This window comes from Leptosomus discolor, chromosome 11 (assembly GCF_034619465.1).
Source record: "Leptosomus discolor isolate bLepDis1 chromosome 11, bLepDis1.hap2, whole genome shotgun sequence".
In the NCBI taxonomy this organism is placed as follows: Eukaryota; Metazoa; Chordata; class Aves; order Leptosomiformes; family Leptosomidae; genus Leptosomus; species Leptosomus discolor.
In genome coordinates this window covers 3,743,044-3,756,438 of record NC_141401.1, presented here as the reverse complement: position 1 = coordinate 3,756,438, position 13,395 = coordinate 3,743,044, and the positions used below count along the sequence as shown (strand labels likewise).

At 54.7% G+C, this 13,395-nt stretch overlaps 1 protein-coding gene across 1 annotated transcript in view; it reads right to left on the bottom strand.

Moving 5' to 3' along the window:
• PCSK6 (proprotein convertase subtilisin/kexin type 6) overlaps positions 1-13,395 on the bottom strand; it is a 36,047-nt gene that overhangs the window by 1,999 nt on the left and 20,653 nt on the right. The window contains exons 8-18 of the mRNA XM_086471865.1: positions 12,340-12,552; positions 10,757-10,857; positions 9,055-9,158; positions 8,454-8,571; positions 7,198-7,386; positions 6,832-6,968; positions 4,647-4,826; positions 3,953-4,055; positions 3,175-3,371; positions 2,637-2,724; positions 1,134-1,228 (exon numbers count right to left, since the gene is read on the bottom strand). Coding sequence (XP_086327991.1) covers positions 1,134-1,228; positions 2,637-2,724; positions 3,175-3,371; positions 3,953-4,055; positions 4,647-4,826; positions 6,832-6,968; positions 7,198-7,386; positions 8,454-8,571; positions 9,055-9,158; positions 10,757-10,857; positions 12,340-12,552 — 1,525 coding nt within the window. The remainder of the gene's footprint in view (positions 1-1,133; positions 1,229-2,636; positions 2,725-3,174; positions 3,372-3,952; positions 4,056-4,646; positions 4,827-6,831; positions 6,969-7,197; positions 7,387-8,453; positions 8,572-9,054; positions 9,159-10,756; positions 10,858-12,339; positions 12,553-13,395) is intronic.

The window sequence follows — 13,395 nt, the reverse complement described above, 5'->3', positions numbered from 1 at the left end:
CTCCTACCCCAAAAAACCCAGCTGCCAGCCCAAAACACCCAGCTCCCATCCCCAGAAAAAACCACCCACAACCCAGCGTCCTGCCCCTCTGCAGAGCCAAGAGCCGGCCACAGGGGCTCGGCAGGGGACAGCACATCCAAATCCCCTCTGGGGCATCAGCCGCCGCTTCCCAAGCACACACCAGTTTAGCTTTCCCACCCTACACAGAGTAAAACGTGGAAAAATAAATGCTCAGTTGGGCTGCAGAGGAGCTGGAGGAGGGAAGGGTTGGGGAGAGGAGCTGGGAAAGCAGAGGATCCCTCTCTGACGCCGGCACATTGCGGCTGGGCAGCAAACCTCAGTGATGGAGGTGGTATTATTAGAGACCTTCCGTGCGCCGAGCTTGAGAAATGGTTATGCAGGAAAAGGAGACGAGAAAAGGCTTGAAAAATAATTGTAGTGAAGTACATTTACACTGACTGGAATAAGAATTAGAAGGGAAGTAATTTTCTTAAGGGATTAAGAGCCCGTTCCCTTCCATGCTTGCCAACAAGATCAATAAATATTTTGGATTTAGTCTTAGGAAATTGCCCGTGTATGATAGATGAGACTCACGCCACTGAACATGAATTGTCTAGAGATCATATTATCATCAGATCTATGATGATTTTGAGGGCAGACACAAACATTAACAATGGAAAATAATTGGACTTTCAAGAAGCGAAAAAGGCAGGATTTAAAGGGAATGCTGAGCGGCTTTGGGCAGCGAGGGGAAGCTGGCAGCGGCCAGGCCGGCCCCGTGGGGCGGCCGGGATAACACGCCTCGGCTGCCTGACATTTTTATACGCCGCAAAGCCATCTTCTATCACACCGAGAGGGTTTTATGGCCTCCCCCGCAACCTTATTAAACTAAAGCACCTGGCTTCAGCGGGATCGGGAAATGAAGAATGGCTCAAATAAAAATGTAAAAACTCCCTAAAAACCTTTCTGATACGAATATATTCCCAGCACCTCGCGGGATGCGCTGGAGAGCTGGAATTGCTTGCCCTCTGGTATGCTCTGCCTTGGCTCGGGGAGGGTACGGTGGGCATCGGCTCTTGGTGCACGAGGGTTTTGGTGTTTTCTGTGGGGATGCTGCGAGGGGAAGGATGTACCTGTGCCGGCGGGGCAGGTCTCGCATCGCCGGGGCTCCCGGCTGAGGTACATGGCGGGCTGGCACTCTGGCACGCAGCTCTCTCCTGCCAGGAGGCTGCCGGGAAAGCAGAGAGGACATTTGCACCCAAAGCTACAGGCTCTGGGGACTCCATAGGACATTTGCACCCAAAGCTACAGGCTCTGGGGACTCCATAGGACATTTGCACCCAAAGCTACAGGCTCTGGGGACTCCATAGGACATTTGCACCCAAAGCTACAGGCTCTGAGGACTCAATACAGCCCATCCCCATCTCTGCATCCTGCAGCACGGGAAGTGCCAGAAAGCCAGCCAGCGCTTCAGGAGAAATTAAAAGTCCTGCCTGGACCAAAGGGAGGGCTGCAGGTCCCGTAATTAAGTATCCAGGAGGAAATAACATTATTTTTTCCCATGGGCAGCCAGCCAAAGACCTTTTGCACCATGAGGCTCCCCGGAATAAAAGGAAATCGGTTCAGTGCCGTGGCTGGGCCGGTGCTGCTTCACCGTGGCAGGGATGATTTGAAGTCCCGGCTTAAAAGGATATTGGACAATAAAAAGCAAGTGCCGTGCGGATTATGCCTGACAAGTGCCTCCACTTTGGCTTTTCCAAGGGAGGAGATAATCTTTTGGCAGCGGCAATTGCTTTGTCTGAGGGAGCTCCGTTGCTACACCGTGGCTCTGGCCCGCTTACAGCCCCTGAGCGAAGCAAAGCGCTACGGGATCGTACTTCTCTGCGAGCTTGGGGGTGGAAACCAGCTTCTTCCCAGTGCTGATGGTGCTCGCCAGCACGGCTGGGCTCTGCATCCCGCAGGAGCCGTGGGGCCAGCAGCAAGGGCGCCCGGCGCTCCTTGCGGGGTCGGGGCTGCCCCGCCTGTACCCACATTTTCTGGAAAACCACTATCCCCGCTCAACAGGTACATCGGATAAAATTTTCCTGCGGGGATGAAGGTGAGGGAAGCGTTTCTGCGCTTGCAGGGAGCATTTTCAGCCTGCCTGGAGCAGCTCAGTGCAGTACTGGCTTTGCCAGGTGGGCGAAACCGAACGCCCCGTTTGGCTGGGACGGCTCTGGAGGAGCCGCCTGAGACTCGGGAGGAAACGTGTGCTTTGCAACGTGCCATGTAAACATTTTCATTGCTTTTTTTCCCCCTCATTTTAGATGCTACAACGCCGAGAGCTGCTCTAGTCGCAGGTCACCAAATTTGGACAAGCACTTCTGAGCCCGCAGCACAGCACTTACCCACCACCCTGGCAAGCGCTGGAGAAAAGGAAATTAAATTTAAATTGTGCTTTTCAGCTAAGAAAGGGACACGAATCACCACCTTTAAATTCCCAGACCTTCAGCACTCCACGCCACAGCTGTAGCACCACAGAAGCAGGATCTCAGGTTGTTAACTAATTCGCTTTCTGATTTCCCATTGGTTTTCCCAAATTCAAACCACAGGTTTTACTAATGCCGCAGGTATAAACTCCCGCGCTGGTGTTTTACCTGAATCCATCTTTGCATGCAGTACATCTGTCCGCTTCGCCGACGCATTTTTTACAGCTTTGATGACATTTCAGGCAGCGCTTCTGACCTTTCAAAAAACAAAGCGAGGCAAGGGAGAATAAAATCCAGACAGTGATTTGCAAGCAGCGGTCGGAGCCACAAAGCCCTGCTGCACCCCAGCGCTGGCTCCCCAGGGTGGAGAGGCATGTCCCCCACCTTGATGGGTCCCTGCTATTGCAGATGACCTTATCTGCCATTTCTCGCTAAGAAGAAGACATATACTTTGCAAGCAGCTAGGATCGTTAATTACAGCCTTCTAATTAAGAGCTGAGTTGAGCGCCTCTGCTTTGCACCACCCTCTGAACACCCAGAGGTTTTCCTCCTCCTTCGCTGTGCAAAGAGGGTCGAGGGGGGCAAATTCAAAGGCAATACTCAAAAATCAAGGTGTTTCTCCTCCACCCACAGCACTTAAAATAGAAGCAACCCCTGCGTGTCCCCATGCTACAGCAAGTGACATGCAAGTGATAAACATCCTTACGTTCCTCAGCGTAAAACCCCGGCGGGCAGAGCACCACGCAGGTGCTCATCTCCTGGTGATGGTAGAGGCTCCGCTTGCACGCCGTGCAGTGGTTCGGTCCCCTCCCCACACAGCGCTCGCAGCCCTTGTAGCACCGGCGGCACCTCCGGGCGCCTTTGTCGCCAAAAAACCCCGCAGGGCACGAGCTCACGCACATCCTGGGGAAGGAAACGAGAGCACCCAGGCTTTGGTGCCAAGAGCCGGCCTCCTCCTGGCAGTCAGGCACCCACTGCCGTCTCCTCGCCCGCAGCATTCAGGGTGTCCCCCGGCCTTGTCAGCGATTTGGGCTCATTTGCTTCTTATTCTTAGGATTTAGGGTGTCTTGAACATCATGGCTCTGTAATAAAGAGCTGGGGACTCTCTTGGCCAGCAAGCCCGGCTATGGGCAAACTTTCCCCATGCCAGCCCAAGAGACTGAAGAGTGGAAACCCCCATTTTAGAAGTCCTTTGGCGCATCAGCCAGCTCTTCCTCGGGTGACCCTGGCTGGTGAAGCCAATGCTCCTTCCCCAGCATGATTACACAGCCACGTTCCTCCAGGGCTCTCCAGCTCCGTGTCCCCCACCCCATCACACCCTAGTCCAGGACAGGGATCCCCACGCCTCCTCCTCCCTCCATTTTATCTCTCATACGGTTCTTTCTGTGCGTGACCATCTGTATCACCCCTGCTGCGGTGCGAGCCGTGGGGAAAGGCGCTGACACTGCCCGGGGACCCCGCGGGGACACCCCACCACCCCTCACCTGCCAGTTTTCACACTGCCCAGGCTGTAGTGGATGCAGTTCAAGCACTGGTCGGCGTTGGGGCCGTCGCAGCCCTGGTCACCGCACTCAGGATGGCACGGACCTGGGGAAGGAAAGACCAGCTCAGCAGGGGGAGAGGCTGAGCATCCCCTAGACCCCGCTGCCAGGATGCTCTGAGCGCACCCTCCCGGGACTGACAGACATAGGGAGGGAGCAGGAGACCCTCTGCCTATCTTAACCTGCAGCTATTATAGATCTTATCCCATGGAGCTGCGTGGCTCTGAGTGCACGCCTCTCCTCCAGCTCATCCTCCCCAGCATGAATCCCACCCGGCTATCCTCCAGCTGAACACCCTGGTGCAGGAGCAGCTTTGAAAGACGGGCTGGACCCACTCCTGGGGGACCGGCAGGGACGCCCATCTGTGCCCGCACTGGGGCGGAAGGTGGGCAGAGGAGCTTTTTTTACTCCTCAAATGGCTGTACCACCAATTTGTGGCGGAAGCACTGGGATGGGGCATTTTGCTACCTTCTAATTTCGCTGCCCTGCTGCCCCGCGCCAGCCGCAGGCACCGCTCCTCCCAGCCCGCCTTGGCTCCCGGGCAGGATTAGGCCTTGCGGCTCCCCCAGTTTATCTGGGTTTGCATTTTCCTGGGTACTTTGGGGGGGGACGACGTGATGGCTCGGTCAGTGCTTACCTGTGTACTCCTCCTCCTCCTCTGCCACCTCCACCTGGCTCTGCAGGAAGGCAGCTCTTGACGGCTCCATCTCAGACACCGGCACCTCCAGCGTCCTCCCGCGGGACTGGGGGCTGCCCAGCGCGGCGTAGGGGTGCTCGGCCGTCCCGTAGAAGAGGAGGCTCCACTCCTTCAGCTTCCCTGTGGGGCAGGCGCAATGTCACCCATGCCGCTTCCCCATCCCGCTCCTCCCTGGCAGACCCGGTTTTGGGGGAAGCAGGAGGAGGATGGAGCAGAGCATCAGGGCTTCACCACCGGAATGGCAATGCCGAAGCAAACAAGGAGCACCCAGAAATGTCCATGAGCCCCCGAGCTCCCAGCCTGCACAAACGCAGCCATTAAAGGCACCCACGAGGGATTTTTTATTCTGTAACTTGTCTGACGAACCACAGCATCACCGTCATGCCCAACGTGTGGACAGAACCATTAACTTTAAAAGCTCCATAATGGAGGATTATTTCTGTCTGATAAAAGCCGCCCGGCACACACCGGATTATTTCTTGCTGCTGTTGTTCCAGCCACCACCCCATCCGACACATCAGAGCTCAGTGTCCCCTGAAACAACGCGGGGGCCACCGGAGCCTGTGCTGCACCTGGGGGCTTTGGACCCCCCATGGCCTTACACCCACACTGGGGTCCTCCCCAACCCACGCCACTTTGGGGAGGGAGTCCAAAAACCGCTGCTGCTTCTTTCCAGCGCTGTTTTTCTTTCAGTTTCCCATCAACGCGAGTCACTTCACGCCCGCAGCATGCTCAGCTTTATCTACTAATCCCCGCATTTCCAGGAAGGGCTTAAAATTTCCAACACCCAAATCCCTCGGCTCTCCGAAAGGGCTGAGAGTACCCACCTGCTGCGGGATGGAGCGGAGGCTGTGAAGGGGCGAGCTCAGGTGGCATCGGCGGGGAAGAGCTCAGCTGTGCACCTCCGCCAAAAGAATTCAATTTGCTTTAAATCTAAGATGTCCCACACAAGGAAAGCCCAGGCTGCGTGGGCTGATGCTGGGGATGCAGCAGTACCAGCAACCCATAGTATTTCATTGGTAATAGTACCAACACCCATAGTATTTAATTGGTAATAAATGAACCAATTTAATGGTCTTAAATTAACTTTTAATACCTGATTCTGCCACGGGCTGGGAGCATCGTCCCTCTTTTTCCTCCTGCTTTGCCCTCTCTGCTCCAAACCCAGTGCAGGCCCTTTGAAAGGGGTGACTTAACGTGCTCGTTTACGTTTCATTTTGCAAAGCCGGGTAAAGCCGAGCCCTGATGCCTGCGAGGGGCTCAGAAACACCCGCCGCGAACTGTAAATACAGGGGGAAAAGCAGCTCCGTGGGCGCTTCGCTGCTGCTCTCCGAGTTCAAAAGACTTCGGGTGAAGGCAGCAAACAGAAACGCTTTCTGCGCAACCAACCCCCACGTGCGCCTCCCGCCAGAAAGTCGCGTGGGAGAGGTTTTTAATATACTCCTGGCTTCCTATCAATGAGCATGTGGATTTTAACACCCCCACAACGCACGCCAGCCCCAGGCAGGGTGCTTCACGCCCCGCTGCCACCAGCCGGCAAGGCAGCTGCCCCTTCCCGGAGGGGCTGGATCCTGCCAGCTCGGCTCCTTTGCCGGGAAAGGGTCAGGGAGCAGGCGGCCAAGCCAGGCAAGGGGGGGACACAGTAGGGTTGGGGACATGCAGGGGGCCAGGGTGAGCCTGGCCACCCCCCACCAGCAGGGTGGCAGCCCGGGGAGGATGTCTGCCTGTCCGCAGCCTGAGGGGCATCGTCCCCTTGTGCCGTTGCACAACCAGCCCACGCGCCAGATGTCCCAGCAGCGAAGCAAAACAAACAAACAACAATTACAGCTCTCGGGTTTCCTCGTTTTGACTCATTACGGTTTAATTTTGGAAACCTGGCTCTCGATTGCAACGAGTTTGCTAGTGGGAGAAAACCTGCTCCTGGCTCAGCCAGACTGGCAGCCTCCTGCGCTCAAAGCTGAAGTTTTATTCCCATTTTTGAAACATTTCAGCAATACAGTTTTGCCGAAGACCATAAAACTTGCAGCAAAAGTTATGTCCAAGTGAATGAAGCAGCCTGCGAAGAGCTTTGAGGGTGAGGGAGACCGCCGGGCGCTAGGGGACACGGGTGTTGGGGGACCCTTACCTTGCACTGCGGGGTTGCGCACTTGGGACGGCGTGTCGTGGATCTCCAGGGTCCACTCCCCCGCCGCCCGCTCCCCCCAGCAGTGGACGGTCATGAACTCCCAGCCCTTGAACCCCTCGTTGGAGTGGTCGAACACCCTGCAACGGTAATGCCGTGCGTCAAGAAGCATGACTTTGAATGTCTTATTTAATTGGAAAAGGTAAGTAGGTAACTAAGGATTTTAGGGGTCCTTGCATGCACCCACACTTGCACGGAGCCGAGACCCGAGCATGCCCCCCCCCCAAAAAAACCTGAACAAACTTGCAGCAACCCCCTAAATGAGGATGCTGCCCAGCCCAGACGTGTGCTGGCTCCGTCCGTGCTTACCTCCTGGCGAGGAGCTGTGACCTGGTCCCCGCCGGAGAGACGAGGCTGATCTGGAGGTCGCCCCGGCGCGGATGCGAGATGCTGAGCCGCACCACGACGTGCTCCAGGTAGAGCACGTGCTGGTCGCGGTGCTCGGCACAGGCGCTGCTGAGGGTGCTGGTGCGCAGCACGTGGTCCGCACGGATGTACCTGCCAGGGACGGGCAGAGCGTCGTGTTGGAGACGGCAGCGCTCCTCGGTTCCCAGCAGCGTGGACGCCCAGTTATATTGGAACCCGGTCTCCTACTGCTTCATGGCAAAAATTATCTCATCCTCCATTGCAACACAGTGTCCTAGCACGGGAATTTGCTGAATTGCTGAATGGTTACGAGACGGGTTTGAAATGCCTCGAAGATCTATGCCTTATGGGCTGCAAGGGTGCTGCTTTATTATAATTGTCAGCACAACATTCCTCTTTGGGTTGTAATTAGTGTCTGTATCAGATAAATAGTTTCATGAACACACTTGGCTCCAAACTCATTCCTGCTTTGCATATGCGAGCCTTTCCGAAGGAACTGCTTTTCTGATCAACAACTCAACTTGCTCTACAGCCAGGCAGTGGTAAACCAGGAGGGTCCATTTGGTCAGATCCCTGATCCCACCCTTTAACCTAGCAGGGACAGACCTACCAAGGATGAGATTTGAACCTAAGCTCGTTTGAACCTGAAGACAAATTCAAAGTGACCCCCAGGCAGTGGAAATCGGGGAACCCTTGCAACAAAGCACCAGATTTTGGTGTGTTCCATCAAGATGAGGTGTTTGCTGGAAGAGGGAGGAGAACCCAACACATTGCCATTCCTGCAGGACCTAGAAGGCGAGTTGGTTTTGGTCTCTCACTGTCAGCCCTCAAAAATTCCCTGCTGACCACCTGCCTGGGAAGCAAAAGCACGGAAAAGGCAAAAATAAATCACCAGCCATCAAAGCTGATCCTGAAGACCCCCCACGGGACCCGCTCGGAGTCGAGCCACAGGCACTGACCCTGGGTGGGCACTTCTAGGTCAATAAACAGACCTTGAGGTGACGGTTCGCTCTGACCGTAAAATCCATGGACGTCACCTCCCCTACACATGGCCTTGTCCCAGCCACCCTGACTTCTAATTTCCCTTTCCAAATGCCGGGACAGCGACTGAGATTTTGCATCACAAGAGCTGGCTCCACCAAAGCTCTTTCCAAGTGGCCACGTGCCCCAGGAGAGGCCCCCTACTCCACGACACTCACTTGGGCACCCTGTCCAGGCTTCCCACGCAGACGTGCTGGGGAGGGACTGCCTTCCACTTCTTGGCTTCCACCACAATAGCGTCTGCATCCACCAGACCAAAGCCATATAGATGGCTAACTGGAAAGAGAGAAGACTCAGAAACCCACTGCCTTCCCAGCAGCAGCCAGCAGCTCCTGTTCGGACCTTAGTGGAGCATCCTCCACCCATCGGGGAAGGCGTGGAGTTGGTCCTGTTGGATACAAGGTGCTCTGACGCATGGAGCTCATCATCCTGCCTGCTTTACACCCCAAATCTGCATTGGCAGCTTGGAAAACCCATTGCTGGGAGCAACCCACCAAAAGGAGCCATCAATGCTGCAGCTCAGGAGAGCCTTCACCAAGCAAGGCCTCCAAGCCTTCACCAAGCAAGGCTTCCAAGCATCTTGCCCCACAAATTACTGCCCTCTCCTGTCTCCGCTCAACAATCCAATGGTCAGAGCACCCACACCAGCTGGGAGTGGATATCCAGGGTGAACACTTCCACGAACGAAGCTCTGGGGACCTTTATTTTCCCTTTTGTGGCCATTTTCACCACGCCACCTCCGCCCCTGCGGCCCCTCACCTTTATGTCCCGCGCCGTTGGTCTTCCAGTCGGCCGCTCGCAGGTGCACCGGCCGCGAGGTTTTGACCAGCAGATGCTGGACGTCCCTCCAGGTGAGCAGGGGGCTGCAACAACACGTGGCTCATGGGATGGCTGTGCTGCTCCCAGTCTTCCCAGCAGCAGCAAGGAACCCCGTTGGGTTAACCACCCCCCAAAAACCCTCTTCCCTGCTCCTAAAGAGCACAAATCGATGATTTAAATGCTGATGCCCTGTCTGGAGGTTGCCAATCACTTGGGATGCCCCAGGGAGCGATACCTCGTGCCCATGGTCTTTGCAGGATTTACTCCTGGACAAGGGTATTTCACTCTCACGCTCTGGGGTATAACTGGAGCGAATCGGGAAGGTTTTCTCCATTTTCTTGTAGGAGATGGGAAACAAAGCACACCCTGAGGCAGGGTGCTGGGCTCGGCAGCTCACTGATACATGCTGCTGAGCAAACCTTGCCTTTATAGGAATAACAGCAAAAATTGCTGGAAAAACCTCAGGTTGCTCATTTACCAGAAAAATGAAACCCAAAGTGTTTCCAAACCCCCCCTCTAGGCTGGGTTTGTGTGAGGTTTGTGTGTTCGGGGTGCTGGATACCGAGCACTGTGTGCTTTTGAGCCCCCCCCAAGACCCCAGCCCAGGGATATTGCTGAAGAATTTTCCACGCTTTTCTTACAGTCGGTCCTTCAGCATCTCAAGCTGGGATTTATATTGCTCTCGAGCAACATTTAAGAAAAGAAATTCAATTTATTCCTTCTCGGCATAATGGAGTGCCTGAGCACCAAGCTCTGGTACTTAATGTGGCGTTATATGCCTCAGCTAAACAATTCAAAAATTACTTCTAAAGCTCTTAATATATTTGTAATGAAAATGGCATCTCCAGAAACATGCTCACCCGACCTGGGCGCTGGGATTAGACTGGAGGAGAGGGACTGGAGCCGTCACGCTGTGATTGCCATCCCTGGACGCAAGCACAGCGCTGCCCTGCGGCTTATTCCCAGCCTTATTTTTATTTCCACCCCATAAAAATAATAATAATAATAATAATAATAGTGAGAAGCTCATGAGAAGATGCTCCATGGAGCAAGACAGGGTTGCCCAACAGGTGAGCCTGGTCCCCCACGGGGGCTGCTCCCGGGCTGGGGGACAATGGCGAGACCGGGATGGGGACAAGAGGCAAAGAGCAGCTCGTTTGAACTGGGGAGTGTGTTGCTGCTGGTCACGCCACGTGGGTTTTTGACATTATGCAAAAGTAGTCCTTTTCCCCCAGAAATGAAACAGTTGCTGAAAACCATCACTTCTACAGACATTTTCCATTTTCTGTGATGTTTTCTGACTTTTTTTTTCCAGGAAGTATTTATAAAACTCCTGTTGGAGCCGGCTGTCAGCGGTTTCAAGGCACCAAATGAAAAGCCTGACTTAATCTCACTAACCCCAACTTTTCAACAGATGGCAACAAGTGAAGAATTAGCTCAATAAAACACCTGCAGGAAGATTAGCTGCAAAACAACAACACTGTGTCAAACCTTGCCAAAAAGGAGCTATTTAGAACAACTTTGCCCCATTCTGAGTCGCTCCAGAGGAAAAAAAACCCACCTTTTTTCTTTCTGGTTTTGCTCGCCAGGTACTAAATGTGGAACCATTTCCCCCGCAAGCCAGCGGTGAGGTTACACTTACTTTGCCTCCAAAGCCAAAGCGATGATGCCCGCAACCATGGGGGCGGACACGGAGGTGCCGGTGTGGCCGTCCGTGCAGCGGTGCCGAAGGTCCGTGGTGACCTGTGGAGAGAGGAGCTGCAGCCCTTGTGCTGCCAGAGATGCTCCTGGCACGGGTGCCACCCCATCGAACACCCCAGTTTTGCCTGGGATGCCGCCAGCGGGGAGCTGAGCCTGAGGGTACCCAACCCCTGCCACGGCTCCGATGCCATCGGGGTGCCCAGAGCCCCAAAAGATGGGCTGCAGATGTATTTGGTGCATGAGAAAACACCTCTGCTTACGTTTTCCTTTGCTCAAAGGCGCAAAAACTGTTCAAAAGTGTAAAAAAAAGTCAATTTTGCTGTGGGTCAGCTGGAGGAAAAGCCGTGGATGGAGTGGTGTGAGCAGGGCAGGGCGGGCATGGGTACGCACCCATGGGGGCATGTTGAGCTGTGCTGTATTAAATGCTTTCCTTAAAAGCTCCAGCTCCCGGTGTCAGGCAAGAATTTCCATTTGCATTGGGGGAAAAAAAAAAAAAAAAGGAAAAAGAAGCCATTTCCAGCTTTTTTGTTTCAGGGCAGAGCATGCTGCTCGGGTACGAAAAGCTCAAAGAGAGGAGGTGGGCAAAGAGATGCTCCGCCAGTTACATTTTTAAAAGGCTCCTGGGTTTTGAGTTAATCTGGTGATTTCTGGAGGGGGGAGGACATGTGCCACCCGGTGTCTCCCCGAGGTGCCCTTGGAAGCTGCTTTTTTGCCCAGCGATGCTCCACCAGCACTGGACTGGTGCTGGCCTCAGCCGTGCAAACACTCCTGAGTGCCATGAAAGTCACACTCGGATTCTGTTTTCTGGCTGGAAAACCAGCCAAACAAATTTTAGGGGCCAAACAAATCCCTCCTGAATACAAAAAAAAAAAATCCCCTTGTAAAAACCCACTTTTTTTTTATCAAAAAACTAATTCAGGTGAAAAATTCCCTCTCAACTCAGGTAAGGTGCCATGCCAGTGGGTGATGTTTTACTGCCCGAGGTTTGGATGATGCACAGGGATGTCGATAACAAAAGGCCTTGCTGTGACGAGACCACAGCAGCTGTTGGGACAGGGCAAATACAGCCTGGGCAGTAGGGAAAACCAGGCTGATCCACATGTTCACGTGCTTTCAGGCAATTCCTGGCTCCAAAAATTCTCTGCTCCCTGTTTAGGGTTGCCACATCCCTGCCAAACACCTCCATCCACCCTCTTTATTCCCTGTCTCAGGCTAAAAACCCCTCAAAATTCCCTTTTTATAAGCACAGGACAGCGAGCAGGCACTTTGGGGGACAGGTAAATATTTGCACGGGTATTTTTGCAAACCTCTAGCCCTTTCACCCATTTACCAGGGAAAACGCCACATCCCTGAGCTCTTCCCAAGGGCTACAGCAATTTTGGCCCCACCATAAAAAAGCATCAGCAAAACCCACCACAGGGCTAAGGGCAAAGCCCAGCTTTTACAACCGAGCTATCATCCAGCCCAGTCATGCAGAGAACATCCAGGGGATGCTGCCCCACTTGATGTTGGGGTAAAACTTACTATTTTCCGCTCATAAAAAGCCCCGCTGCTGTAGGTGGTGGCGAGGGTGGAGGCGCACTCCTCCAGGTACCAGGGCTTGTAGCCGTTCTCGGTGGTGCTGCTGATGGAGATGGTGTAGATGCTGTTGGTGTAGCCATCGCAGGAGCAGTAATCGCCCTCTCTGCCGCCGTTCCCCGACGCCCAGACGAAAATGGACCCCAAACCCCTGCGGCCCTGCAGGCAGAGAGAGGACAGCGGGTGAGAGGAGGCGTTTGTCCAAGATGAGAGGCCATCTCGGCACGGGGAGGAGGGTGCAGCCCTCCCTGGCGCTGGGGTTGCTGTCGGTAAGCCTGATTCTTGAGTCTGGACGTCGGGTTTGGTTAGGGTGGAAGGATGGGTCCCGTCCTACCCAGCACTCAGCCCCTGCAAACGTGCCCCTCGGCTCGGCCAGCCCCGGTTTTACAGGCAGTGACTCCCCGCGAGGACGGGAGAGCCTCTGGGAACGGGGGTTTTGGCATCTTCCGTGCACTCTCCTGGGGGAAAACATTTGGGATGCTCAGAGCCCCTGGACTAGGCGGTAACACCCGGCGCGGCGCTTTCTGGGGTGCAGGGATGGCCCTGCAGGAGGAACCAGCAGAAAACCTCCAAAACCCCAGTCTCCCTCACCCCGAACCCTCAAAGCCACTTGCGAACCCACCCAAACCACCAGAAACCTTCCCTCTGGCCTATCCATTAGGTTCCTTTTGTTTCTTTTTTAATCCCGGCCTTTTCTCCCCTCCCCATCACTTGGCAGGAACATCTGATGGAGCCGTCCCCACTGGGTACAGCTGCAGGATCCCACCGGGAATTTGGGGGGGCAGGAGGGGTGCGACAACCGCCCGGACCTCCCCAGAACCAGGGGAAAATCCCGCCCAGCAGCAGCAGCCATGGTGCCAGTGAGGGGTCCGTGATGAAGCCGACGGCGCAGGAGTGACCCCCGCTCACCCCTCCATCCAAACCCCTGCCAGGGCACCCAGGAACAATCCAGCCCCGAGGGAGGGGGGTTCGCAAACAGGGTGCCTTCCCAAGGGAAGATTT